The 27551-nt window shown below is 43.0% G+C and overlaps 1 protein-coding gene across 1 annotated transcript in view; it reads right to left on the reverse strand.

The window, feature by feature from the left end:
- The window catches only part of LOC143283808 (kinase D-interacting substrate of 220 kDa B-like), a 175216-nt gene that overhangs the window by 38331 nt on the left and 109334 nt on the right, over positions 1–27551 (reverse strand). The window contains exons 18-20 of the mRNA XM_076590179.1: positions 20017–20276; positions 12479–12631; positions 3625–3891 (exon numbers count right to left, since the gene is read on the reverse strand). Coding sequence (XP_076446294.1) covers positions 3625–3891; positions 12479–12631; positions 20017–20276 — 680 coding nt within the window. The remainder of the gene's footprint in view (positions 1–3624; positions 3892–12478; positions 12632–20016; positions 20277–27551) is intronic.

The raw sequence follows: 27551 nt of genomic DNA on the forward strand, positions 1-27551 counted from the left end.
CTCCTGCTCCTCTGCTTGCGGATCAAGGTTGGCCAAGACTGCAAATCTGTTCTTAGTATTAAGTAAAGTCCTGTCTGATTTCGGCCGAGCCAGAATATCCACCACCTCGGCTTTCCCCGACCCCACCGAGGTCGTAACCTTCCCCTCCTTGGGTTTTGGAGGTGCGGGGGGGGGATGTTTCTGGGCACTCCCACCAGCCCGAGGGGCAGGCAGACGAGAGGCGGGATGAGGGGGGAGGGGTTGGGAGGCGGACACCATGCCTCCGCCTGAGGCTTCCCCCCCTTGCCCAGCAGCTCCTGAGGACCGCTGTACAGGATGGGAAGGGGTGGATACAGCGCCTCCAGTGTCCACCCGAGGCCAACGGTTTCATCAAAGTTGGTATGTCGTCCGTCTGCATCTCTGTGGACATCATCTGGATCGCTTTGTGTGGGGAGACCTTCACCGCCCTATCCACAAAAGTAACTGCTTTTAGCAGAAGCTGTGACTGTCTTTTCAATGTAGTCTCCACAAGAAACGTTCCGTTCCTCAGCCTCTTGATGGACTTCCATGCACCTGCCAAACATTGAAAGCCTTTCTGGATGGTGAAGGGGCTGAGAGCCGACAAGGGCTTGTCATCATCACTGCCCTCCACCACAAGCCACGACGGCCAATATCCAGAGGTCTCTTAGACCTCTGAATCAGAGTCTGTCACTTTCCGTTCCTTGTCTTCTCCTCTTTGCCACTTTAGGGGGGTGCGATTGAGTTGAAGTCATGTTTTTTTAATCTTTAATTCATCCCTCCCTTACCCACCCACCATGGGGTCCAACTTAGGGGCCAGGGTCAAGGGAACACCAGTTTGACCCCTTCCAGGTTTCGGGAGGAACATACGACCAACAGTCTAGCTCTAACACGTTCCCCCCTGATCATGCCCAGCTCCCGGGGACAGAAAACTGAGCACTGTGGGGGTTATCACAGTTTGCCTCTAAACTGCCAGTCTTGACCCAGCCCCACGTAAGGGTAACCAATTGACACACATGGGCCAATGTGTGCCGCCTGTCTTAGGAGATGTCCGAGCCAAAGGGACGTGCTGAGAGCAGCGTGCTCTCTCAATACCCAGGATCTCATTCCCCTCCATCACAGGTCACGCCGCACGGCAAACAGGGCGGGCCTGAAGAAGGCCACAGAGAAAAAAGAATGTGGAAAAGAAGGCTTGATGGGGAGCTGGGGAGCTGAAGACAGAAAAGAGGTGGTAAAAAGAAGAGAGAATAGTGAAAGGGACAGTGTGTCACTTTCAGTTTGGTCCTCACTCACGACCTGTTCAGCATGGGAAGCCCTATCAGGGGCATCAGTACAAAAAAACACCACATATTCAGCCTGAACAGCTGCAATGGCTATGTAGGCTGTCAATTAAGACCTGGGACTAGAGCAGTAAACCCTCAGATGCACTGATGCCCCCGCCAACATAGCTCGCTCGATCACTGGCCACTAAACCTCCCAACCACGACAAGGTAGTGACCCCCGGGAGGCCCAAGTAGTTGCTTGTCAGTAAAAGTAGCATTGCAATGTCTTTTATACACATTTATTTTGTGTACTGGTTGTACTGAAAGTTTGCAATAATATTTTTTTATTCTGCAAAGGCCTTATCACTTAATTCATAATGTTCACGAGTGACCATCTAAATCAACAGATTTATGTGCACATGCACACACATGGAATGTCAAGATTCATGGGCAGAGTTAACCCTTGTTATTGCTAAGCGCCCTTCAACACCTGCTAAAAATTTGCATAATATTGTTTACTGCTCAGCACCTGCCAGCACCAGCAAAGCATATGGATAGTAGAGGTGCAACCATCACTGTTTCCACAAACAAGATACTCGTGAGATTGCCTAGTTTTTGTCAATTCTTGTCTGTCACACTTTACTGGGTCCTATTTGATTAAGTTTTACCAACGTTTTGAATATTCAAAGTTGCAATATGAGTTTGATGACTTATGAGAGCTTTGGTGTATTGTGGAAATGATTTTGAACCGTTTCAATAATCTCTGCACAAGAAGCCTGTAAATGTCAATCATACTGAGTGACCTAGATACTGACTTCAATGCCATTATGACCAAGTTAACCTTCAAAGTGCTGGATATAATAAAACATACATACAGAAATCATGCTTAAAACAAAGGGATACTTTGCCTCCGCTACCTGTGCTCTGATATGGGGCATTTGTATGCTTATCAGTAAGAATAAACAGGTAAACCTATACATTTTTGGAAAGTAGAGTGAATGAAGAATCAGATAAAAGTAAGAAAAAGGCTGTACCTTGTATGTAGTTGGAGATATTCCACACGATATAATCAACAAATTTTGCACGCTTATTTTCCAAAAACGTCAACCACAATGTTTATGTGTATTTTCACATCTTTTACAGAGTCAAAATCTCAAAATTGGCATTAAACTGGACCAAAAAATGTTCTGGCTGCAGAATCATGATATGAATATAACTGAAACAATGAAACTGTAAGCATTGTGCTCTTTGTTTGAGACACGCCCACCGATGCCATGCACACACACATCTACAATACTTTATGCAATCACAGGCAAAAACAGAAATAAATGTTTTCTTTTAGCTCATGTTGCTTTCAAAAGCAGGAAGAATGCTTTAAATCAAAAAAATTCCCAGTTTTCTAGCTTGATTTGGTCAAGAGTTCACAATAGATCCATGCCTAACCCACTTTACCACCCCTCCCCACCCCCCAGTTTTTGTAGCTGGAGACACAAAAATGAATGAACAACAAGCAAACCAGCATGCCCAAGTGTCAAAATAACAAAGTCGTTTTCACCAGAATCCCTGTCAGCAAACAAATCATCACTGGTGACAAGGTCACTCATTTCCTGAGCTTTGTCAACTTCAGTGTCACTCATTGTTTACAAAAAATACGGAGATCTGGACTTGTAAACTCGGTCAAAGTTTGTGCGAACACAAGCAGGGATGCAGTAACACCAGAATGAGGCAGTTTTACGAAGGCTACCGAGTATAGCCGAACGATTTCAGAACTTATGTAAACAGAGCCATGATCATGGCCCATTGCACTTCACAGGGAAAGCCACGATCGTGGCTCATCACGCTCTCCAGGTTAAGCCAAAAGTTACAGTGATGTAAGAGAGAAGATGGTTCAACCATGAATTGATTGCCTGACCTCACAAATCAATACTGGCAGTGGGTCAGTTGTCATTTCACTGAAAATCTTGGCATTGTGCATGATCTTTCTGTTTGTGCCAGTTCCATGGAGTATTTTTCTTTTTCTTTACTGAGAAGATATATTAGGTTAAAGCTTGTTTTTTGTCTCCACCACAAAAGGAAAATACAGCATCTCTCTGAGTGAAACTAGCAACAAAATCAGCATGTTGATTGTGGAGACTCAAATTTTACATTGTTGAAATAGGGAATGGAAAATATTAGTGCCAATCCAAAAACTCAAGTCTTGCATTGATTTTAGAAGAAATCCAGCATACTGCCATATATTAATATTTTCTTGGTTATATTCTGAATCTTCAGAGTTATTTTCACACATCTAACTTTACGGTAAAAAAAACCCTCAGAAAACAAGAAACAGAAGGACAGTGAGAAAAATATAAAGGGAAAACCTTACATGTCCAAGCTTGGGCACAGTTCTCTCCCGGTCATCACAAATGCTCTCCTGATGCTGAATCCGAATGCCCTGAGTCTGCAGGTAGAAGGGCAGATGTACCACATTCCTCAGGTAGTCAAAGCCATTGACGTTGGAGTCCTGATAGGTGGACTTCAGGTTGTGCTCAATGCCCTTGATGATGATGTGAGGATCAACAGCCAGAATAGTGATGAATGGGGAGCTGTCATCGCTGAACAGGGACTTCACTGTGTCCAGCACTTGTAACACCTTGAAAGTTTGACATTAAATAAATCAGAGTGTCCATATACATAAATCATCAAATCTTCAAAATTGCTCATTTAAAAGTGCCATATTCCAAATATTAAGTCAATATGTGCATCTTTATATATGATGCAGCACACGAAAACCCAGCTAAAGTCGTAATTTATCATTGTTTACATTTGCATAGCTTCTAAAAGTTTAAAAATCACAGATTAAAATGAAAAAAGAGAATGGATCTATCTGTCATAGTTTTTTTTTCTATGATTTTTTTCTAAGTTCATGTGCCCAAGGACTAGAAATGGAGAAATCGGCCCATGAAAAAAACAACACACATTTGTGTGCCTATGACTCAAAAAACAAGAATTATCCTGAATATCTATGTGGTGTCAAAAGATTCAGAACTGAATAAACTTTAAATTTCCATATGAAAGAGGCACAGGAAAATTCATATTTTCTTTCTGCACTACTCAAATAAAGACTAGTATGGCAAGTGGAGGAGTGACCTCATGCAATACAGATTATTCGGCCACATTGAAAAACCCACAGATTTGTCTGCCTGTAACTTGAAAACAAGAATTTTCCTGACATATGTGTGGTGTCAGATGATTCAGAATTAAGTAAATTTTAGATTTCGATATGACAAAGGCACAGGAAAATTCGTATTTTCACTCAGTACTCAAAGACAAGAATGGCAAATGGAAGAGGGACGTCATGCAATACATATTATACAGCCACAAGAGAGCCCACCACAACAGTAAATGTTCAAATATTTCATGCCTATAAGCTGATGCATGAATCTTAACTTCAGCTTAGATCCAGATCAAACTAACGTTTACGAACTGCAGTCATATGTATTGCCACACAATCAGCTGTTGTAAAATCAGCCTGGAACATAGACTAATTACAAGTCTCTATGGCCTGGAATCGAAATCCACTGAATGTTACAACTGAAGTGTTTGTTTGCAGTATTACCAACAGCTCCAGGGTCTTGACATGGATGGAGATTGTGTCTGGAAGTAGTTGAGGAAGTGAAAGTGCGTGCGTGCGTGCGTATGTGCATGCATGTGCATGTGCGTGCGCATGTACATGTACATGTATGCGTGTTTGTGTGTTTTGTGCATGCTGGCACGTGTACGTGTGCGTATGTGCACATGTGTGCCCGTGTGTATATGTGCGTGTGTGCCCATGTGTATTTTTACAGTATATGAGATGTAAAAGTGTGTGTGTGTGTTCACACACATGTGTTTTCCCTTAAGTGTGAAAAACATGGTGAGTGTGAGCACGAACACATGCGTGCACATGCACGCACACACACACACACACATAGGGTCTTGGGCAAATCCGCACACTCCCGAACACAAGAAAACCTTGTATTGTTCGGAATGGAAACGCGCATTTGAACTGCCAATTACAAATCGTCGAAAGAAATGGACTTGCCTGGAGTGTCTGCCAAAAATATTTCACCAGAATTTGCTTTTGGCATTTTTGTTACACGTTAGTATGGCCAGAAAGTCGCGACAAACACAAGAGTTTGAAACTTTGACAGATGTAAATAATGATTTTATAACAATGAAATAAAGATGGATGTGGGCTGTTGAAGATAGAATCGTTTTGTTTGCAGCACACAACTTGGGTTTGAAAAACACTAGTATCAGATGGTGATTAAAAATATGATATGTATTAGATTCATATCAGTACTGTTAACTCCCCCATCTCTTCCTTTTGTCACTTTTTTTGTTGTTGTTGTTTAGCAGGAATCGAGCATAAACCATGGCTTTGCTTGTTGGCAGAAGCAAAAGCAAAGCATGGAACACATGGACTGTGTAATCAAGCTACTGATGCTTTCCTGATGGTAATGGATAACCAGACTAAGTCCCTGAGTACATTGTTGTGCAGTTTGTTGCCCTGTTTGATTCTCTGAACAATCTGCATGTCGTCAGCATGGTCAGACAGCCTCTCCTTGCTAAAGAAAAGAAAACATTGGAAAATACTCCACCCACATCAGCAGCCCTTGAACGGCACACACAGAGAGCATTTTATCCGAGAGGGTGCTTTCATCTGGAGTTAGAACAGCTGGGATTGCAAAAAGGTGAGGGAAAGACATGGCGACCTTTGTGGACCATTCTACAAAAACTCTGACACTTGATGTGAACTGATTTACTGCTCCTGTGCACAGAAAGGTGCAAATGCTGCTAGACCAACTTAAAGTGCACATCCTTGTGTACATATGGCAGGGACTGTCACAAAGGCTAAACGTTGCCCAGTTGGAAAGAGACAACCCAACAAGTAGAGAAGGGTTTTTCAGCAACTTTGTGATACCAGCTTGATGTTTTAGTTTTTCAGTCAAGCTGAAACTATCAAAATTGTTTATTTGGTTTCACAAAGTGCACATTATGTACTTTGTGACTCTTGTAACCACATATCCAATGACATGAAAGTGGAATTTTCATCTCAAGAAACTGTCACCACCACCCCACACCCCACCCATACCAAGCAAACTCTCATCACCCCTCCTTTTCCATTGCCCTTCGATGTCTCATGAGAGTGATGAATAAATGAACACCCACTTATCCAACCTTACCTCTTATTCAGAGCCATAAGTCTCTGCTACAGATCTCCTTTACAATTTCTGTGATGTGGCCTGGTGTCATGGTCGATGCAAGCAGGCAGCAACTGGTCTGGTGCTGTTATCAGAATGGAATGGTCACTTTCATAACTTTTGTTATGAAATTGTGCCAGCCAGTCATATATCTGATCATGTAAGTATGTTGTTGGATCAGTCGTTTACATTCAAAATCAGTTACTAGAGCACTGTCTGGAAGAGGAAGACCTTCGCTGATGGGTAAAAGCAGATTTACATGCTTTTAAACTTCTGAGGACTGTGAGTTAAACATTCATTTTTTTGTGCTTTTTAGTATCATAGCAAATATGATTTGAAACAAGGAGAACAGTCTTACTGTATTTCCCACATTATAAGATATCTGTTTCTGTAGTGTGATAAACAAACACACTGTTTAGAACAATAGTCACCGTAATGTAGTCAGTGTGTGTAGTGACCTAAATTTAGCCATTTGAAGAAAGTGCTTTTAGTTTTTATGTGCCTCAAAATGTTCAGATAACATCACAGTACATGAGTGCAACACATATTTTCATTTACTGATTTAGTTGTCTCTGGCTACGAATTCTATATTTGTCTTCAAAACATTTTAAGTTACGGGTTTGCCAGTCCTGGTCATCTGGTTATACTGTGACCAAATTACATGTTTAGTGCTAAATCTAGTAAGTAATGTGTATGAAATGAATAAGATACATAACACAACAAAACACTGACTGTTTGAAAATCAAAAGTGATGCTCGAAGGAAAGACAACATTTAGATCTGCAGTTACAGTAATACAGCCTGTAAAGGGTGGCATAATTTCATAGCCATTTGTAGCCAAACAAAGAAAGTGTCAAGATGTCTGTTGCCTAAATGTGTTTAGATAGACCGAGTTCATGCGTGCAACAGGTCATGCTTTCACTTCACAACTTAACTGTTGGGATTCCTTGAGAATGCTGCGAGCCACTTAGCAGATGATATTTTCGAAGACGCCATATTTGTTCACTTCACTGTGCGTCGATTTTATGAACACATAGAACCTTTGATAAATTTTTGTGAGTCACACATACCACAGAATGAAACAACATCAATTAAAACATTCCACAGAAAAGCCTGAACTTTCAATAAAAATTCGATTTTTTTTAACTTTGAGTCAGAAACTTGGCAAAATTCGAAGAATCGATGGGACCCGGCTAAAGTTGCAACTTACAGAGGGTAGCCAGTAAAAGAAAACCGACTGCATTCATATGCTACCTGTGACGCAGTACGCGAAAACCCGGCTGAAGTCGCATCCAGCGAGTCTTAGCTGTACACAAAAACAAGTGGTTAGGGTCAAAATCATGAAGATCGTGATTTTTATAGATACCACATCTTCGAAGTCTTATCTTTGCTGTTGGTAAGTATCTTGCACAAAACACCCTAGAACTGTAGTATTTTCAATGTTTTCATGTGCATGCCTGTCAAAACCACTTAGAAAAATACTGCACTCTTTTGCCCTATTTCAGCTGCATGCTGAAAGCAACGAAGACAGGGAAACTCCGGTCTGCGAAGTAATAAATGGAAATAAGTAGTTAACAGGCATTAATCGTCTCCCCTAGACCTTCTGAATCAAGATAGCATATGAATGTAGTTGGTTTTCAACGGTTTTACTGGCTTCCCTCTGTAAGTTGTGACTTTAGCCAGGTCCCATCAATTCTTCGAATTTAGCCAAGTTTCTGACTCAAAGTTCGAAAAAATTGAATTTTTAATGAATGTTCCGGCTTTCTGTGGAATGTTTTAATTGATGTTTCATTATGTGGTGTGTGTGACTCACAAAAATTCATCAAAGGACCTATGTGTTCATAAAATCAACGCACAGTGAAGTGAACAAATATGGCGTCTTCGAAAATATCATCTGCTAAGTGGCTTGCAGCAATTTTCAATGAATCTGAACAGTTAACTTGTGAAGTGAAAGCATGACCTGTCCCACACATGAACTGAGACTATCTGAACATATATAGGCATGTTGACACTTTCCTCGTTTGGCTACAAATAGCTATGAAAGTAGGTTACCCTTCACGCACAGGCAGCATCACTGTAACTGCAGATCTAAATGTTGTCTTTCCTTTGAGCATCACTTTTGATTTTCAAACAATCAGTGTGTTGTTGTATTACGTATACTATTCGTTTCAGACACTTTGCTCAATAGATTTAGCACTAAACATGCAAATTGGTCACAGTAAAACCAGATGACCTTGAACGGCAAACCCTTTAACCTAAAATGTTTTGAAGACAAATATAGAAGTTGTAGCCAAAAGACAAGTGAATGGAAATATGTTGCATGCATGTACTGTGATGCTATCTGAACATTTTAAGGCACATAGATCTACCAGCACTTTCTTCAAATGGCTAAATTTAGTCTTGAAATCAGGTCACTACACGTACTGACTACATAAGGGTGACTACTGTTCTGAAGAGTTTGTTTATCGCACAACCTGTGACCATTCACACAAATACTTTGCTGCACTAGATCTATATTAGCTATATTCATAAACACTCTGATTACCCGGAATCTAACCGATTTGTGTTGTTAAGTCTATCAGCAGCACGTCAGGAGATTAACTAGATCTGTAATAAGGTCACAGCAAGATGTGATGGCCTTGACCAGCAAATCCATAATTAGGCCTTGAAGATGTCTCTAATGCCTTGACAATAACATATATTTTATTAGGTCATGGTAACTGCGTATAATCATGCTGTTGTAACTACTCAAAGAGATATTTCATAATGTGGGAAATACAGGAAGACCATTCTCGTTTCAAATCATATTTGCTATGGTACTAAAAAGCACAAAAAATTAATATTTAACACAGTCCTCAGAAGTTTACAAACTTGTAAATCTGCTTTTACCCATCAGCCAAGGTCCTGTTCTTCCAGACTGTGCTCTAGTAAATGATTCTGACTGTAAACAACAGATCCAATAATACACTTACATGATCAGATATATGACTGGCTGGCACAATCTCATAACAAAAGTTACAAAAGTGACCAGTCCATTCCAATCACAGCACCAGACCGGTTGCTGCCTGCTTGCATCTACCATTAGGACACCAGGCCACATCACAGAAATTGTAAAGGAGATCTGTAGCAGAGACTTGTGGCTCTGAACCAGTGTTAGGGTGGGGTTGTTGGGCGTTGATTCAGTCATCACTCTCACGAAACATCAAAGGGCAATGGAAGAGGAGGGATGATGAGAGTACGGGGGTAGGGGTGGGGGAAGGTTTCTTGAGATGAAAATCCCACATGCTTGTCGTCGGATGTGTGGTCACAAGAGTCACAAAGTCATAATGTGCACTCTATAAAGCCAAATAAACAATTTTGATAGTTTCAGCATGACTGAAAAAATAAAACATCAAGCTGGTATCACCAAGTTACTGAAAATCCCTTCTCGACTGGTTGGGTTGTCTCTTTCCAACTGGGCAATAATCCCTGTGATAATCCCTGCCATATGTACACAAGGATGTGCACTTTAAGTTGGTTTAGCAGCCTTTGCACCTTTCTGTGCACACCACTGTGCAGGAACAGTATATCAGTTTACATCAAGTGTCTTGAGCTTTTGTAGAATGGTCCACAAAGGTCTTTCCCTCTCCTTTTTGCAATCCCCGCCGTTCTACCTCCAGATGTAAGCACTCTCTCAGATAAACTGCTCTCTGTGTGTGCCATTCAAGAGCTGCTGATGTGGGTGGAGTACTTTCCAAAGTTTTCTTTTCTTTAGTGAGGAGAGGCTGTCTGACCAAGCTGACGACACACAGATTGCTCAGACAATCAAACAACAGGGCAACAAACTGCTCAACGATAGACTCAGGGACTTCAACTGGTTATCCATCATTATCAGAAAAGCATTAGCAACAGTAGTTTGCTTACACAGTTTACGTGTTCCATGCTTTTCTTTTGCTTCTGCCAACAAGCAAAGCCATGACTTATGCGCAATTCCTGCTGAACAACAACAAAATCAAAAGTGACAAAGGGAAGGGAGGGGGCCAGTTAACAGTACTGATATAATCTGATACATGTCATATATTTAATCACCATCTATCTTCAACACCCCACATCCATCTTTATTTCATTGTTTCAAAATCATTATTTACATCTGTCAAAGTTTCAAATTTCCTCTATGTTTGTCACAGCTTTCCAGCTTTACTAACTTGTAACAAAAATGCGAAAAGCAAATTCTGGTGAAATATTTCCGGCAGTCACTCTGGGCAAGTCTCATATCCTTCGACAATTTGTAATTGGCGGATCAAGAGCACATTTCCACTCCGAACAATACAAGATTTTCTTGTGTTCGGGAGCATGCAGATTTGCCCATGGCCCTCTGTGTGTGTGTGTGAGTGTGTGTGTACGTACGTGTGTGAGTGTGTGTGTGTGTGTGTGTGTGTGTGTGTGTGTGTGCGCCCACGCGCGTGCATGCCTTCATGTCCACACTCACCATGTTTTTTTACACTTTACTGGGAAAACACGTGCACTTGAGTACACACACACACACACCTGACCATCACTAACATACACAAATATATTATACACACAAACATTCATAAACTGCACACGTACAAGTGGGCACACACACATACACACGCGCACATACGCACACGTACACATGCAACCACACACAAAACACACAAACGCGCACGAATGCACTCTTACTCCTTCCACTACTTTCACACAGGATCTCCTTCCTTGTCAAGACGCTGGAGCTGTTGGTAATGCTGCATACAAAGGACATGATGACATGATCTCACTTCAGTTGTAACATTCAGTGGATTTGCCTTCAGGCCACAGACACTAATCACTGAGTCTATGTTCCAGGCTGATTTCACGTCAGCTGGTTATGTGGCAAGTTTGATCTGGATCTAATCCGAAGTTCCAAAGATTCATACATCAGCTAATGGGCTGAAACATTTGAACATTCACTGTCCCTGTGGGCTCTCTTGTGACTGTATATGTATTGCATAACTCTTCCACATACCATTCTTGTCTTTGTTTGAGTACAGAGAGAAAATATGAATTTTCCTGTGCCTTTGACACATCGAAATCTAGAATTCACTTAATTCTGAATCGTTTGACACCAGATGTATGTTTAGGAAAATTCTTGTTTTGAAGCTACACGCAGACAAATATGTGGGTTTTTCCAAGAGGGTATTGTGGCTGAATAATCTGTATTGCATGACATCACTCTTCCACTTGTAATACTTGTCTTCGTTTGAGTAACACAGAGAGAAAATACGAATTTTTCTGTGCCTTTTTCATATAGAAATTAAAAGTTTATTCAGTTCTGAATCTTTTGACACCAAATAAATATTCAAGATAATTCTTGTTTTTTATGTCACAGGCACACAAATATGTGTTTTTTTCAAGAGCCAATTTCTCCATTTCTACTCCTACAAACTTAGAAAAAATCATAGAAAAAAAACTATGACAGATAGATCCATTCTGTTGTTTGTTTTTTTGTTGTTTTTTTTTATCTTAATCTTTGATTTTTAAACTTTTAGAAGGTATACAAAAGTAAAAACTGATAAAATGCGACTTTAGCTGGGTTTCTGCGTCCTGCGTCACATGTTTAAAATTGAAAAGCAAGAAAATGTTTAAAATCAGCTTAGATTATCTAAAAAGAGCTAAACATGTTCATAATCTATTTGATCACCTTTTAAAAGATGTAGCAGTATGCTTGTGTGACATAAAGCCAGCTTAAGTTGACACTGTTTATACATAGAATGCTTATAATGATGCATGAGTAAGTAAGTGAGAACAATTGAAACAAATATGAGTCTGAGAGCAACACCACCATTAACAACCGTTAGATCAGCACAAAACAAGATGTATGTAAACACAGCCATACACATGCTTGTGCATATACACACACGCACGCGCACACGCACACACGCGCACGCGTGCGCGCACACACACACACACACACACACACATACTGTGCTCACAGATAAATACATATATCACATACCTTATCCTGTTCACAAGTGTCCAGTCCATCCACGATAACGACAAGACGTGTCTGGTCAGATGTAAAGGCATCCATGCACATCACCATACGACTCATCAGCTCTACCTCCTGCTTCAGCCGCTGAAGAAACCCATCCATCTTTAAGCTGTCCACCTTAACACGAATACACACACACACACAAATCTGACTTTTTGTTTCAGATCTCTAAACTGTCATAAACTGTTCTATCTATACTTTTTTTTTCTCCTTCATCTTTTCTTTCCTTCTTTTCCCATTCATGTTCTTTTTTATGCCTTCTCATTTATCTGATGAAAGATTCATTCTTGTACCTTTCTGGGCCTTTTACCCTTTTAGTGCCACGCATCTTTGTTCACTTGTGGTGGTCGAGCAAATTGAATGTTTTTTGTTGTGGTTTTTTTTGTTTGTTGTATGTTTAACTTACTCGGGACGACAAGTTTTCTCCCTTGCTTTTCCCCATAGACGGCCCATTTGTAAAGGTTTGGAAAATAAATTGCAAAAAGTAGAAAATACAGAGTAAGAAAATGAAACTTTCAGAACTGGTTTATTATGTGTTGGGCAATTACACACACACACACACATATATATATATACATATAAAATCAAATTTCTCATCTTATTTTTAGTTTTGCCATTATGTAGAAAATAATGCCAATTTTTTTACCCCGAATCACCATACTCATGCTCACTTTCTGCACTTAATTCACTTTCTTCTTCATCATCATCCACCTCTTCAATGTACAACCCTTCAGTTTGTAGCATTTCAAGTACTTCAGCAACACTAAAACGTTGCTGTCGCTGCTTTGTTCACTCCACAACATTTTGAGAAAAACCCGCTTTGCTAACAGGCTGGCATGCGAGCAGACGACCAGTAGGAGGAGTTTGTATTATACTCCATGTTTGGTGTTACATCTACTTACCATGTCAAACTGATGCAAACTAGGCCTATCGGTTTGCTCTGCTTGGCCAAATTTCGTGCGGCTAACAGTGAAAAGACAAGCCGTCTTGCCCGGTCCGCTCTTAGCCAATCAAACGCCTCTAAATGCTATGAGCGCTGAATCATTCCGTGGCCATCAAAGAAAATGCCCCATGAGAACCATGGCGGAGACGCGGGGACGGACGGGCGGGCATTCAAGTTTGACATGGTAAGTATATGTAACACCAAACATACAAACTCCTCCTTTTGTTGTTGAAGTGAAGGCTGGTAGCTGTGTCTGCAGCTGCTGTGAGACCAGATGCTACCCTACTGCCAAAAGTGTTTAACCTCTGGTTGGTGAAGAGGCCAGGCAGGACAGAGGAAGGAGACACCGTGTCCTAATTAACTGGACGCTGTTCCCACAGCTCATTTGCCCTGTGGAGGAACGTGTCGAAGAAGATATAAGCCGTGGAAACCTCGAGGAGGCAGCAGTGGGCCAATTTGTCCCACTCTGGTAACGTTTTAAAGGATAGGTAGCTGAAGTGGGGAAGGTGGTGCGCTGTGAGACCAACATCCTGTCCTGCGCGGAGGGCTCTGCTTCCCTGTAGGCAGGGTGGTCCTGTGTGTACCAGGACCACACCCCTCCCTTGGAGGAATCTTTAAGGAACTTGCCCAGGGAAAAAGCGCCCGGGGCAGAGAGGGACTCCCTGCCTGGAGGAGGGATGGAAGCAGCACCCGACAGTGCGGGCTGGTTTATTAAGCCATTCCTGCGCCATTTCTGGCACTCTGAGTCGCCTTGTGGTTCTGGAGTTAGAGTTACATGGCCTAAAGAGGGTCAAGGTAACAAAGTAGCCTGAGGGACTGATTCGGCATGCGTGACCCTATTGGGGAGGGTCAGTTCGAGCTCGGCAAAGTCCGAGTTTGGTTCAGACTGGTCTCTAGGGAGGTGCGGGCTCAATCTGTCCCCCTGGGATGGGGGCGAAGAGTGCTCATCCGCTTGTTCATCCTCATCCAAAGACAGGGGCTCCCACTCTTGTTTGCAGTCCATCCCCTGCTGGGTGCCATCCCAAGTGGATGTACCCAGTGGGGTGTCCTGTGAGCTGTGGTCAGCCCAGCGGGATGAGCTGGGATGATCCCAAGCCGAGACCATGGCTGCAGCTGTTATGTCCTTGATGCCTGAAGCGGGTGGGGAGCGTGTGGACCGTAGGTCCAACCATGCTTGGGATGGTGGGTGCCACACCTTCTCAGAGAGGGCGTCCCTGGATGCAAGAGGGACCAGGGACCCACGAGTGCTGTGAGGGGACAAACACCCACTCATCTCCCTGTAGGACCGAGGGCTGGGTAGGTGGGAACTGCAGGCTCCCCCGGGCCAAGCGGGGCCCCTCAGCAGCCGTCGGTCCTGACAAGGAGGCCGTTGTGACCGTGGAGGTAACCTGTGGGTTGACAGAGGACCGATTTGTGGACAGAGTGGCAATATTGGTCGAGGAGCTTGACCTGACCGACAAGAAGTCGATCCCACTTGTCGGGGCTATGTGTGTCACCCTGTGAAATGTGCTGGGTTGGGTCCGGTGGGGAGCGGACAAGGGGTTGGCCCCTGGTGCTCCCGGCAACCCAGCGTGCACCATAGGTGCACCCCAGTACGGCTAGAATGGGGGTAACCACCCGTGGGCACCAGCCATCCTGTGACCCCAACCCCAAGGGTCACTGGCGCCTTGACCTCCATGAAGGGAAAAACCTGGCCAAGTCGGAAGGAGGTCAGGTCCGACTTGGGTGTCAGTCCCGCCCGAAGACGAGCGGGCTGACTGCCTGGAACCGCCTGACACGCGCAGGCCTCCCCCAGCAGGGGAGACCGGCCGGATATCGGGAAGACCTGCAGAGCAGGTTGCCACACGCCCTGAATCCCCTCCCGTGGGGAGACTGGGGTGGCTTGGCCCAGGGTGGGCAAAGTAGAGATCCCCCCCCCCCCCCCCCCGAACCAAATTTTTCTCCCCCCCAGAAGGAGGTGGGGGAGGGGGGTTGACAGAGAAGGGAGGAGGGAGAACAGCAATGGGGCCTGTGAGGGACGTCTCCAAGTGGGGACCCAGGTAACGGCCGGGCGCGGCCTCCCCTTGGGAGTTCGTGCCTAGCTGCGAGTCCCCACTGCCAAGAGAGGACTTGCCACTCCCCCTTCTCCCTGCCTTGCGCTGGGACACCTCAGGAGGCAACGCTCGTACCCCTTTCCCCCCGGTTCCCTTCATGACCGTTTTACTGGCATACGAGGCATGGTACCCGCACTTTGGCACCCAGCGAAAATCCGACCCCCAACAGAGAAAGGAAAGACAGGATCGACTTAGAGGTAGAAAAAAACGAACGAATCGAGGGGGCCGAGTCGAATCGAGTACACAGAATGTATGAATACAATACAGACAAGCCGCATGCAGCAAAGTAAGGCCAAATGAATACGCTTAATAGCCAAAAAAAACGTAAGACGAGACAGAGCGTAAACCTGACAAGATGGCGTGGAGAGCCTTGGCCAAAGGAATGATTCAGCGCTTATACCTTTTAGAGGCGTTTGATTGGCTAAGAGCGGACCGGGCAAGACGGCTCGTCTTTTTACTGTTAGCCGCACAAAATTTGGCCAAGCAGAGCAAAGTGATAGGCCTAGTTTGCATCAGTTTGACATGGTACAGTATATGACACCAAACAGTGGCTTTGTCAGCGTGTGTGCGAGACAGGCCACACATGACAGGCTGGCCAAATCATACCATACGGTTGTGGAGTGACCCAGAATAGTGCACTCTGCTTGGCGAATCACAAAATCATGTGTACAGCGTGTGATGGATTTCTATTTTTGGAAAATGCTCTTCCATTCCATCATCCGAAACCAAATATATTTCATATAGGAATGCTCACGCATTCCGTCGTCCGGAGAGAGTAAAGTTTGTGTCTATAGGTTTTTCTGTATGTCTGTATTCATGCCTGTATTTATAAAGTAAATAATGCTATTTATTGGTATGTTTATGCCTCAGCTATGCCATTCAAGAAAAAAACTGACACACAAAAAATACAAAAGGAGTTAGCAACAGAAAATAAAAATCAAACAAATAAATCAAATATTAGTAAAATTGCCCTTTAATCACTGCCAAGGACTCAGAAATTATCAAAAAAGAAAAGATGTACTTCAGCACTTTGGACAAAAGCAATACTCACTTTACTTTTTACAACATGCATTTCAAAAACAATACTGGAATGCTAAATAAGAACTGAATGGAGGTATGACCATGTATCTGCCTTTAATAATAGAGGGGAAAAATAACTTCTAATCATTGTTTAAAATAAAGAAGGTGATAAAGGATATGCAGGGCAGCTATATAATTATAACACTAAACACAATAGAAAAAGACTTTGGAAAAGGATAACAAAGATGGGTCTCAAACCTTTCTAAGAATACAAAATGATGTTGTGAATGGAATGGTATCAATTACCAGGAGCTCTATTCAAGAGAAAACATTGTCGCAGACGCAGCAGTGGAGAGCACCACCAACCTCCCTGTCATTCCTCTGAAGAGGAACTCAGCAACTCGCCTGTGGCAAAGCTCCAGGAAAAAATGGCATCCCACCTGAAGTCATCAAGGTTGGAAAAAAGACTGCGCTACTCCACCACCTGCACCAGTTGCTACTGCAGTGCTGGGAAGAAGGGACTGTGCCCCAGGAGATGTGCGACACAAACATCACTCTGTACAAGATCAAGGGTGATCACAACGATTGCAACAACTACCGTGGAATCTCCCTCCTCAGTATCGTTGGGAAAGCCTTTGTCCATGTAGTCCTGAGCAGACTGCAGTTACTTGCTGAACATGTATACCCTGAGCACAGTGCGGATTCAGAGCTGGAAGATCAACAATCGACATGGTCTTCTCCTTGCAATAGCTGCCGGGGGCAGAGACGGCCACTTTTTCCAGCATCCACACCCCCAAAAACGGAGTATGGCTGCCTACATGGCAGGGCAAATAAACAAAACAGTCATACATATAAAATATTACATGTCTGTCTGAGTGTGCACATGTGTGTGCCTGAAATCTGTTTGACACAGAAAACAAATGATGAGCGCCCAGTAGCAGCCATCAGTTGGCTCTACCCAGGTAGGAAGCATGTTGTGCAAATGATCCCGTGTTTGCGAAGCGCTTAGAGCTTGGTCTCCGACTGAGGACAGGCGCTATATAAGTATCCATATCAATCAATCAATCAATCACTATACGACGTCACATTCATCGACCTGACCAAGGCCTTCGACCTGGTCAGCAGAAATGGCCTCTTCACACTGCCACAGAAGATTGGATGTCCCCCCCAAGCTCCTGAGGATGATCACGTCTTTTCATGAAGACAAGCAGAGTACCATTCAGCATGATGGATCTTCCTCTGACCCATTCCCAATCAAGAGCGGGGTGAAACAAAGCTGTGTGCTGGCCCCAACTCTCTTCGTTATCTTCTTCTCGCTGCTGCTGTCCTATGCCTTCAGCCAGTCGGAGGACGGAGTGTATCTCCACACCAGAAACGATGGCAGTCTCTTCAACTTGGCCCGCCTTCGTGTTAAAACCAAAGTGTGACAGGTTCTCATACGCGAGATGCTTTTCACAGACGACGCAGCTCTGACAACCTACTCTGAGGAGGCACTCCAACAACTCATCAATTGCTTCACCCAAGCATGCAGAGAGTTTGGCTTGACTATCAGCCTAACGCGTCCGCCTAGGAAGCGAGAGAATCTGAGCACGCTGGTTCGAATCACGGCTCAGCCGCCGATATTTTCTACCCCTCCACTAGACCTTGTGGTGGTCTGGACGCTAGTCTTTCGGATGAGACAATAAACCGAGGTCCCGTGTGCAGCATGCACTTAGCGCACGTAAAAGAACCCACGGCAACAAAAGGGTTGCCCCTGGCAAAATTCTGTAGAAAAATCCACTGCGATAGGAAAAACAAATAAAACTGCACGCAGGAAAAAATACAAAAAAAATGGGTGGCGCCGTAGTGTAGCGACGCGCTCTCCCTGGGGAGAGCAGCCTGAATTTCACACAGAGAAATCTGTTGTGATAAAAAGAATACAAATACAAATACATACACAAAGAAGACAAATATCATGGGCCAGGACGTGAGCAGCACCCCAAGCATTTCCATTGGTGACTTCACACTCAAAGTCGTCGAGGACTTCACTTACCTTGGCTCCACCATCTCCAGTAGCCTCTCCCTGGATGCCGAACTCAACAAGTGGATTGGCAAAGCAGCAACAGCCATAGCCCGCCTGACAAAGAGGGTTTGGGACAATCCCATGCTGACAATCAACACCAAGCCTGTGTGCTCAGCACTCTGCTCTATGGCAACGAGACACGGACCCTCTACTCTTGCCAAGAACACAGACTCAAATCCTTTCACCTGCACAACATCCGGAGAATTCTGTGCATCACCTGGCAAGACCGTGTACCAAACAACAAAGTCCTTGACCAGGCAGGTATCTCCAGTATGTCTGCACACCTGACCTGGCGCCGTCTGCGGTGGCTCGGCCACATCAGGCGAATGGATGACGGGCAAATCCCCAAGGACATCCTTTATGGCGAGCTCGCCACTGGTTCCAGACTTGCAGGAAGACCTGTCCTATGCTACAGGGACGTCTGCAAATGAAACATGAGGGCAGGCGACATGGACCAGCAGGTTGGGAGGTGGTGGCTGAAGGTCGTAACAGCTGGAGAAGGACCGTGAAGGCATGTGTGCAGAGGAGCGAGGAGAACAACGAACTGAACTGGGAAGTGTCAAGAGAGCGCAGACAGCAGAGGGCAGAATTGTATTGTATTGCATTGTACTGTATCATTCTTTTTGTCACAACAGATTTCCCTGTGTGGAATTCAGGCTGCTCTCCCCAGGAAGAGTGTGTCGCTCACTGAGAGCGCCACCCATTTTTTTCTTTATCATCTCATCTGAATGACTAGCAAGCACACCACCACTCAAGGTCTAGTGGAGGGGGAGAAAATACTGGTGACTGTGGGATTCGAACCAGTGTGCTCAGATTCTCTCGCTTCCTAGGCAGACATGTTACCACCAGGCTAACACTCCAACTATTCTGTGGCTACGCACACTTGTACCCAACAGTATATACACAAAACAAACTTTTTTACCTGCTAGATTCAGAAATGATCGCTCATCTCTAGCAGTTGGACTTTGGCTTTTATCTGTACAAGGTATATTCATGACAAGCTGGTATGAGAAAACGGCAAAAAACGTCTGTTGTAGGCACCCTACCATCATCACACCCACTCTCCTCTGATCATCTTGACCCTTCTTTCACCATCCCTCCTTCCTTCTGTGACCACACCCCCTGCATGGAGGTCTCCTCCCTTAATTTTCATAACTATTATAAGCAAGGCTGTTTGCTGAATGCTGAAAAGTTAATATGCAAAAAATGTCTTTCTATTGTTTTTGGCAGCACACTCAACAGTCACAAAAGTTCAGCTCAAGAAACAGAAAACAAAATCAAAGTAAGCTCTAAATAATTTTCAGGCAGTCAATCTGCAAACAAGATAATTCTAAATCAGAAGATGTATAAGTTCAATAAATACAGTGTGTACACACACTCTAACCTGATCAGCTGCCTTGAGAACACGTCGTTTCTGTGAAGACACCAGAGCCATCATAGTTTGGGCCCATGTGTAGAAATTCCCCACCACTGTCAAGGTCAGGATGCAAGCAATTGCAATAAGGATACCATCAACAGCTATGTACTGCTTGATGCGGAACTGAACCAGGAGAGCAACACCCGCAGCAATGCAGCACAGCACCAAAAGAACCAGCAGGAAGTAGGGAATGCAGCACAGTGACTTGAAACGTCCCTTTTTGTGATCTGGAAAAAATTATCAAAACACTTCTGAAAACAATCATAAACACCAATGAACATAATTGTGCATCAACAAAGTTCTGTATTTCAGTTTCAATCTCAGTTTCAAGGTGGTGTGAGAGTGTGCAGACAGATCCACATAATTATGCCACATCACATCTGCTGGAGGAAAAAAAAAAGCAAATGCCTGACCTTCGTATAACCCAATGCACTTACAGGCCTTGAGAGGCTATCCAAGGTTTGTGTGAAATATTAACATAAAAATGGAAAAAAAATGGTAAATACATTAAAATATAGAGAAGAGAAAGATACGCAGAAGGCAAAATATTGAAATAAAAACATGAAAGAAAATGGGCTAGGCTCACTGAACTCGTGTGCACACATACACGCGCACACACCAACAGAAGCATGCAACTGCACAAACACACACATGCAGACACACACACTCATAGATGCACAACACATATACAACAATTTGCAGTCTCACTGACAGAAGGCTCAACTCTCAACCAACAATGACCCAGGCCACAAACCACACATAAAAGCAACACAAATTCCTGCATGTAAATCCACACACACACAGTTTCAAATTCAGAGGCGTCACTGCATTTGAACACCACAAGTAGTATAAGGGATGGGGGTTCTATATGTAACGGATTTAAGCGCCCATAAGGCACAACAACGCCTTAAACCATAAAAACGAAAAACCCGCGCGATCCGGTTTTAAGCGCCCATAAGGCGCAACAACGCCTTAAACCATAAAAACGAAAAACCCGCGCGATCGGCTTAAAAAGGTGTATGGAGAGCCAAATCACTAGATAAAAAAATGATGGTTAAATATGTGTATGGAGAGCCAAATGGTCATGGGGGTTCTGGTTCATAAGAGAGGAGGTATCAAGTGGGTCAACCGTTCACATATGAACGTTTGACCTAGTTAGCTTTTTGGATGGTTTACCATCTTGAATATCAAATAGATTTTTCTTTCCGTTAAACAACTGAGTTTTGTGTTTCGATTTTATGTCTGTTTTCATTGCATTGAATTTTTCAACTTCAGCCAGAATGAGACTAAATTCTTCATCGCTTATTTTATCATCTTCTAATGCTTTTGAAATAAGATCATTTATAGTGTTCAGTTTTGACTCGGCCAACACGCGAATCTTGTTGTGCTTCATAGCTTGTGACATTAATTTTTTATTAATAAATTTACAAGTTAAACCAACCACACCAAGGAGACCAGCTCCCACTTCTATTCCAATAGCTACGGGAGCAGCGGCGACACTCAACAGTAATCCAACACCCGATGCCCCAAGGGCGAGACTAAGAGTCGTCAGCGTTGTATCCGCGGCTGTAGCGATATTTACACCGCGTTTATATTTTTTATAAAATAAAGTTCTTTCATCACGCTCTTTTTCGAGGTTGTTTTTTATATTCGATATCTCTCATAGGCGAAACTCCATTATTCTATAGTAATCATTTTTTTTTTTTTTTTAATTATGGTAACAGGATGAGGAGAGTAGCGCAGTCTTTTAAGCTGAAGAGGTCCGATGTGAATAAAGTCGAGAGATATTTTATCTAACGATGGACGTTTGATGACACCTTCAAGCGAGAATTCTATAGAGGGATCGGGTTGATCAGATGGGCCAACCACTGGAATTTTGATGGTAATTCTCAAGAGTTTATTTTTAAGATTTCCAGGCCATTTTATCTGCAACCCTTTTAAAACTTCTACAAAATCATCTGGCACCCCACTAAGGAGTATATCTAAAACGATAGTTGACCCCTGAATAGGCGGCTCAAAATCAAACTCTTTAATTAACCGCAGTGTACCAGTCTTTTTACCTTTCATACCAATAACATATCCAAAGTCGTCGCTGTTAACGACGATTAGATCTTTACGCGTATGATAGGAAACCAACAGTTTACCACTATTTTGTATTTTTTGTAGAGCGTGATTTCTTCCAATACTAACATAGGGTTGTTTTATTTCAAAATCTAAATCCCAGTTATCCACCGGATAAGGTACCCACGTATCATCGTCGGAAAGAACAAGATGATGTGGTTTGTTCACAACAACACCGTCAACGTTCACGTCTGCAAGTTCGCTGAATTTGTTGACACCACCATTACTCGTTATTTCTTTTCTTTTGTACGTTCCTTCAGAAAGTTGGAAGGCGTACAACTGATTTTCTATTCCCAACACATCAAATCCGTCTGTATCTCCGAGATCAACCAAACCGAGCGTAGTGCAGGGTTTGATATTATGTGTTCCTGGCCCTCCGGGATCAACCATTTCTAATATTTATAGTATATTCTAAATATTCAAATTGGTGCAACGTAGTCTTCTAAAGGAAATATTTTGAGGAAGACGGAGGTGGATCCAAAAACTCACTGCTTTCTGTTTTGTGGTAATACCTTCAAGCGAGAATTCTATATGACTACCCTGTTGTATAATATCATAGGGCATATCATCTTGTTTTTCAATGGTGATTCTCAGGGGTTGATTTGCAAGATTTTTGGGCCATTTAATGTAAAACCATTGAAAAACTTCTACAAAATCATCAGGCTCTTCACCGAGAATTACATCATAAATAATACGGAAACGGAAGCCCCACAATCTATCTAGCTCATAAAAATCTATTCTAAATGCAGATTTCGAGCGTTTCTTAAGCACATAACACCTCTTCTGGTATATTACTAAATTTACATCCAACGCTCTTAAATCAACGAACATCCAGCCACTGTTTTTTATTCTATAATTATTTTCTTCTTCTTTGGTAATGTAAGGTGATTCAATTTTAAAATCTATTATCCGCTTGTCGAGGGGTTTTAGCTGCCATGTACCGTTTAAACGAACAAGTTGATAGGGCTCATCATTGACAACATCATCCTCACTCACGATATCACCAATTTTTACTTCTTTTCTTTTGTATGTTCCTTCAGAAAGCTGGAAGGCGTACAACTGATTTTCTTTTCCCAGCACATCAAATCCCTCTGTATCTCCGAGATCAACTAAACTGAGCGTGGTGCAGGGATCAACCATATCTTATATGTAATGTAATATTTAAAAAATCAATAGAAACGGGATTATGATTTTCATCTACTATAGAAAGTGTTAAACGTGGTAAATCTCCGTGAGAAAGTCTTTTGTATTGGGGTGATGTCAACGTGGTTGTTCGACCACCCCCGCATCTTTCATTTTCTACTGGGATTGATTGTAACAACGTAGAAGGCAATCCGTTATAGAAATTATCGGTGGTACTAATTTGAGAGAGGTGAATGTAAAGTGCTTTATGTATCGCGAGCCGCGGATGCCTGTTTCCTATCACCATTATTCCCGGCGCGATGAGTTTTTTGGGGAACCCCAGAGTATGTGCAAGACGCTCAGAAAGTTCAATCAATTTGGTGCTCTTTATTCTCAGATAGCCACTCGGAGCGTGCAAGTCTAACTCTGCACCGTGGGGGGTGAACACTTCTTTATTCAATTCACACACATTATAATAACCATCTGGGATTATTATCTTACGATCGGTAGTAGTAAAGAAATTGTTTCCGAGCTCATCACTGATATTTTTCCAGTTGGGATAATAAGTTATTTCACGCAGCGCGATTTCTAGTCTTCCACTTTGATTAGATATGCACCGCGGTAATTCGTCTTTTTGAATATCAGTTGTTATTATATACATAGCTATGAATAAGAAAATTTACAGCTTCAACAAGGACGCGTCCTATACAACCAGGTATAAAGAAAAAAGAAAAAGTTGTACGCAAATGATCTACGTGAACAGCGAATATTCTTTTACCGCCAAGTTTCCCGATGTTTTTCAGTCTTATGCAAACCCCACTATGACTGGGGATATTCGCGCGATGAATGCAGCCTGGCTTGCGTGGAGAAACAACCCGATAGTGTGGTGGCAGAATCAAATCAATTTTGTGGTATGGTGCGCGACCGCCGGGTGTGGAGTAACGGAAGAACATTTTCAAGCTTCTGATCCGTTTATTCGAGCCGTGTATAGGTTTCATTTTTACTATCAGATTCGGAGGTTATTGGACGAGTTAAAAATCCCGCTACCCACCGACCAAGCATTTAACATGTATAATAATCCGTTTGATAAAGCAGTTTATCAGCGTTTGTGTGCCGAATTTGGGCAGAGGGATTGGAGACAGAAAATAGAAAAGCATGGCTTTGGTTTGGGAGAATTTATTCAGGCTGAGACCCCCGGTGAGGCTGCACGACAGGCAATGAGAAACAGAGGAGAGGGACCTGTGTTCTTTAGCCCCCACGATACAATCAGACATACGGTGGACATCACCCAGGCTTGGACAACATTTATTCCTGATAAGGGGTTGGGTTTTACACATGCGGGGATAGTTCGTCTCAACGATAGCATTCGCACTTATGTGTGGGCTCAATAGGCACGAGTATAACAACAAAAGGAACTGGATTTGATGCGCAAAAACAATTTTTAGCCAATGTTGAAGATGCGATTAATGCCCCCGAAAACCTACAAACGGCGATAAAAAAATACCAGGACGTTCTCCAGTACGCGAGATCCGAAGTAAACTTTGCATTTGGTGTTGGCCTTTATATGGCCCCATCTGATATGGCATTGAGGGTTGGTACACACATTAATTATAATAATAAAATTGTCATTGCGACAGAAGAACAGAATATTGGTGTTAATGATGGATTAAACGAACTACCACACATTGTACCACCTACCCAGAGTGTTTCACCCCAATCCACCCAACATACCCAGAGTGTTCCACCTACTCAACAACCAAGTGTTCCACCTACCCAAAGTGTTCCACCTACCCAAAGTGTTCCACCAAATGTACATGCATATTATTTTGTTGCCCCATCAGGAAAAGCTCTTCAATGGTCTAGAGGTCACTGGGCTCTTGTGCCACCTTCTGATGCAGACTTGGCAATGCTTGATGCGAGTAATACGGTGCTCGATTATAAATCACACAAGCCTTTGACAACACCGAGGACAGGAGCGGGTGAAACGAGAGTTTTGTTAGGCATTCGCGGGTGGTGCACTCTTACCTATAGAAATAAAAAATTAATACAAACATCTCGACCAGGATTTGCAATAGCTACCGGTGCTGGTAATAGACCCTTTCTGTATGGTGCAGGTTCTTCGGATAACAAATTTAAACTCAAACCAGCAAAAGTATCGTACAAAGAAGAGCCAACAACTCACAAAGACTATAAAGTCGCTCTTACTTTAGGATTGATAGGTGGTATTTACTTTCTCTTCTTTAAATAATCAAACAGGAGGAGGCCAGCACCGAGCACGAGTGCCCACAGGTTGTTGGCTAACCACCCAACCGCTTTACCCAACGTGCTTAATAACCACGAAACAATAGCCCCAATGACTCCTGGGAGGGCATCAATCGCCTTTAAACCTAATTTTTTAAGTAACTCTCCCAAATCTTAAGTCTTTTTCTTATCCAGTTGTCATCTTTTTTACCCAACGGCACCCGTGGAGTGCCCCCTCCACCCGTGACGGTCAAAACGATAGTGCTGATAATCATACCAAAGGCAGTAAGAATGGAAACGATAGTAATGCCTTGTTCTCTAAAAAGCGTTCGAATACGTTCCGCTAGTGTTGTGTCCTCCTCAAGAATTCTGCGTATCGTTTCACGCATTCTGCTGATTTGAGATCGCAGCGCTTCTTTGTGTGTTGATATCGCTTCTAGTCGTGCAGCACGCTCGATGTTTAGATCGTCTAATTGTAAACACAAGGGTTTGATTTCGCTTTCATGTTTATCAGCTAGTTCCGCAGACTGAATTCTTATTTTTAAAGTTGACATTTCTTCATCCAGGTGAGAGAGTTTTGAGAGGTTGTCAGAAAGATTACCGCGCTGTCTTTGCATGGCTTTGTCTAAACCTTTGAGTTCACGAATATAACCACCCAGTTCATCGGTGCCATCCAGGGGAGGATCATCTATAGTTTTAAGTACTTCATCGATTGTATTTGGCGAGAAATCATCCATCTCAATTTCTTCGCCCAGTTTGATTTCAACCTTTTGGAGAGCCACGACCGTTTGGGGTTTTAAGTTTTTCCTCCTCCAGTCTACAAAACCAAGTTCCTCGCGAATAATATTTGCTCCACCAGGTTTTCCCGCTAGTGTTGAAAGTGCTAGGGGTTGTTTCGTGCGGACGTTAATGATATTAAAATCTGGATTATTTTTTAATCGTAGTGTACCTCTTCTATCAAGTTCAAAATTGGCATAATTTCGCCCAACATCGGGCTCTTGTCCAAATGCATCATAGTAATCATCAACCGCGCTCTTTAATAATTCTGTTTGCAAGGAACCAGATTCTATTATTGACTCACCACCTTCTGCGAACCCTTCCGCCATATTAAACTTATAATATAAAGTTTCATTATATCTATATAAAACAAAAAATGAGTGGAAGAAAGCTTAATTCAATGAGAAGTTTGCAGGAGCCGCGGGGGATAAAGGGCGTGCGGCAGACTGTCGTGATTACTAACAATCCGTCAACTATCGATCAGAATCAACAACTTCTTGTACGCTTTCCTAATTTAGGTGTTGACGATGTGATCGTTCCGGGGAGTGTTCGACTAGCATTCAAAATTTCTTTGACTTCTACAACAGATGTGAACAGAACACTCCTTGATAATATTGGTAGAGCCATAGTACGTAAAACAACCATTCGCATTTCCGGTAATGAAATCATGAGCGTTGAAGATAGTGATGTATTTTATACTTATGGAGATCTTTGGTGAACTCGACAAGAACGAAGAAACGCCGTTTATCAAGGTACTGACTTAACTACACACCGTAATGTGACACGATTGCGTATTAACGCGGATAATAAAGATAACACTATCGTTAGAGATGCCGCCATTGCGGAGGCTTATGGTAATCGATTTGTATTCCGCTTGATTTCGAATTGCTAGAATCTCATGCACCATTTTATCAGAGTGCTCTCGCGATCGCCTGGAGTATGAACTTACCTTTAACGCTTATAACAAGGTTATCCGCAGCACAGACCCGATGTATCCTATACGATAGAAGGGATTAGTCTCGAGTTTGAGAAAGTCACACAACCCGAACTTGCGAGACAGATAGCCGGTTATTATTCGGGTAGGCTCGCTATTTTATATGATAGAATACTACGACATCGTAAAATTCCTCTGGACAAATCTGACACACTCTGGAATATTAATCTCAACATGCCGGCAAAAAGTATGAAGGGGGTACTGCTGTGTTGTTTGATGAGTATTACAATCCTAAGATCAATAAGGT

Source organism: Babylonia areolata, chromosome 7, assembly GCF_041734735.1.
Source record: "Babylonia areolata isolate BAREFJ2019XMU chromosome 7, ASM4173473v1, whole genome shotgun sequence".
NCBI classification, from domain to species: Eukaryota; Metazoa; Mollusca; class Gastropoda; order Neogastropoda; family Buccinidae; genus Babylonia; species Babylonia areolata.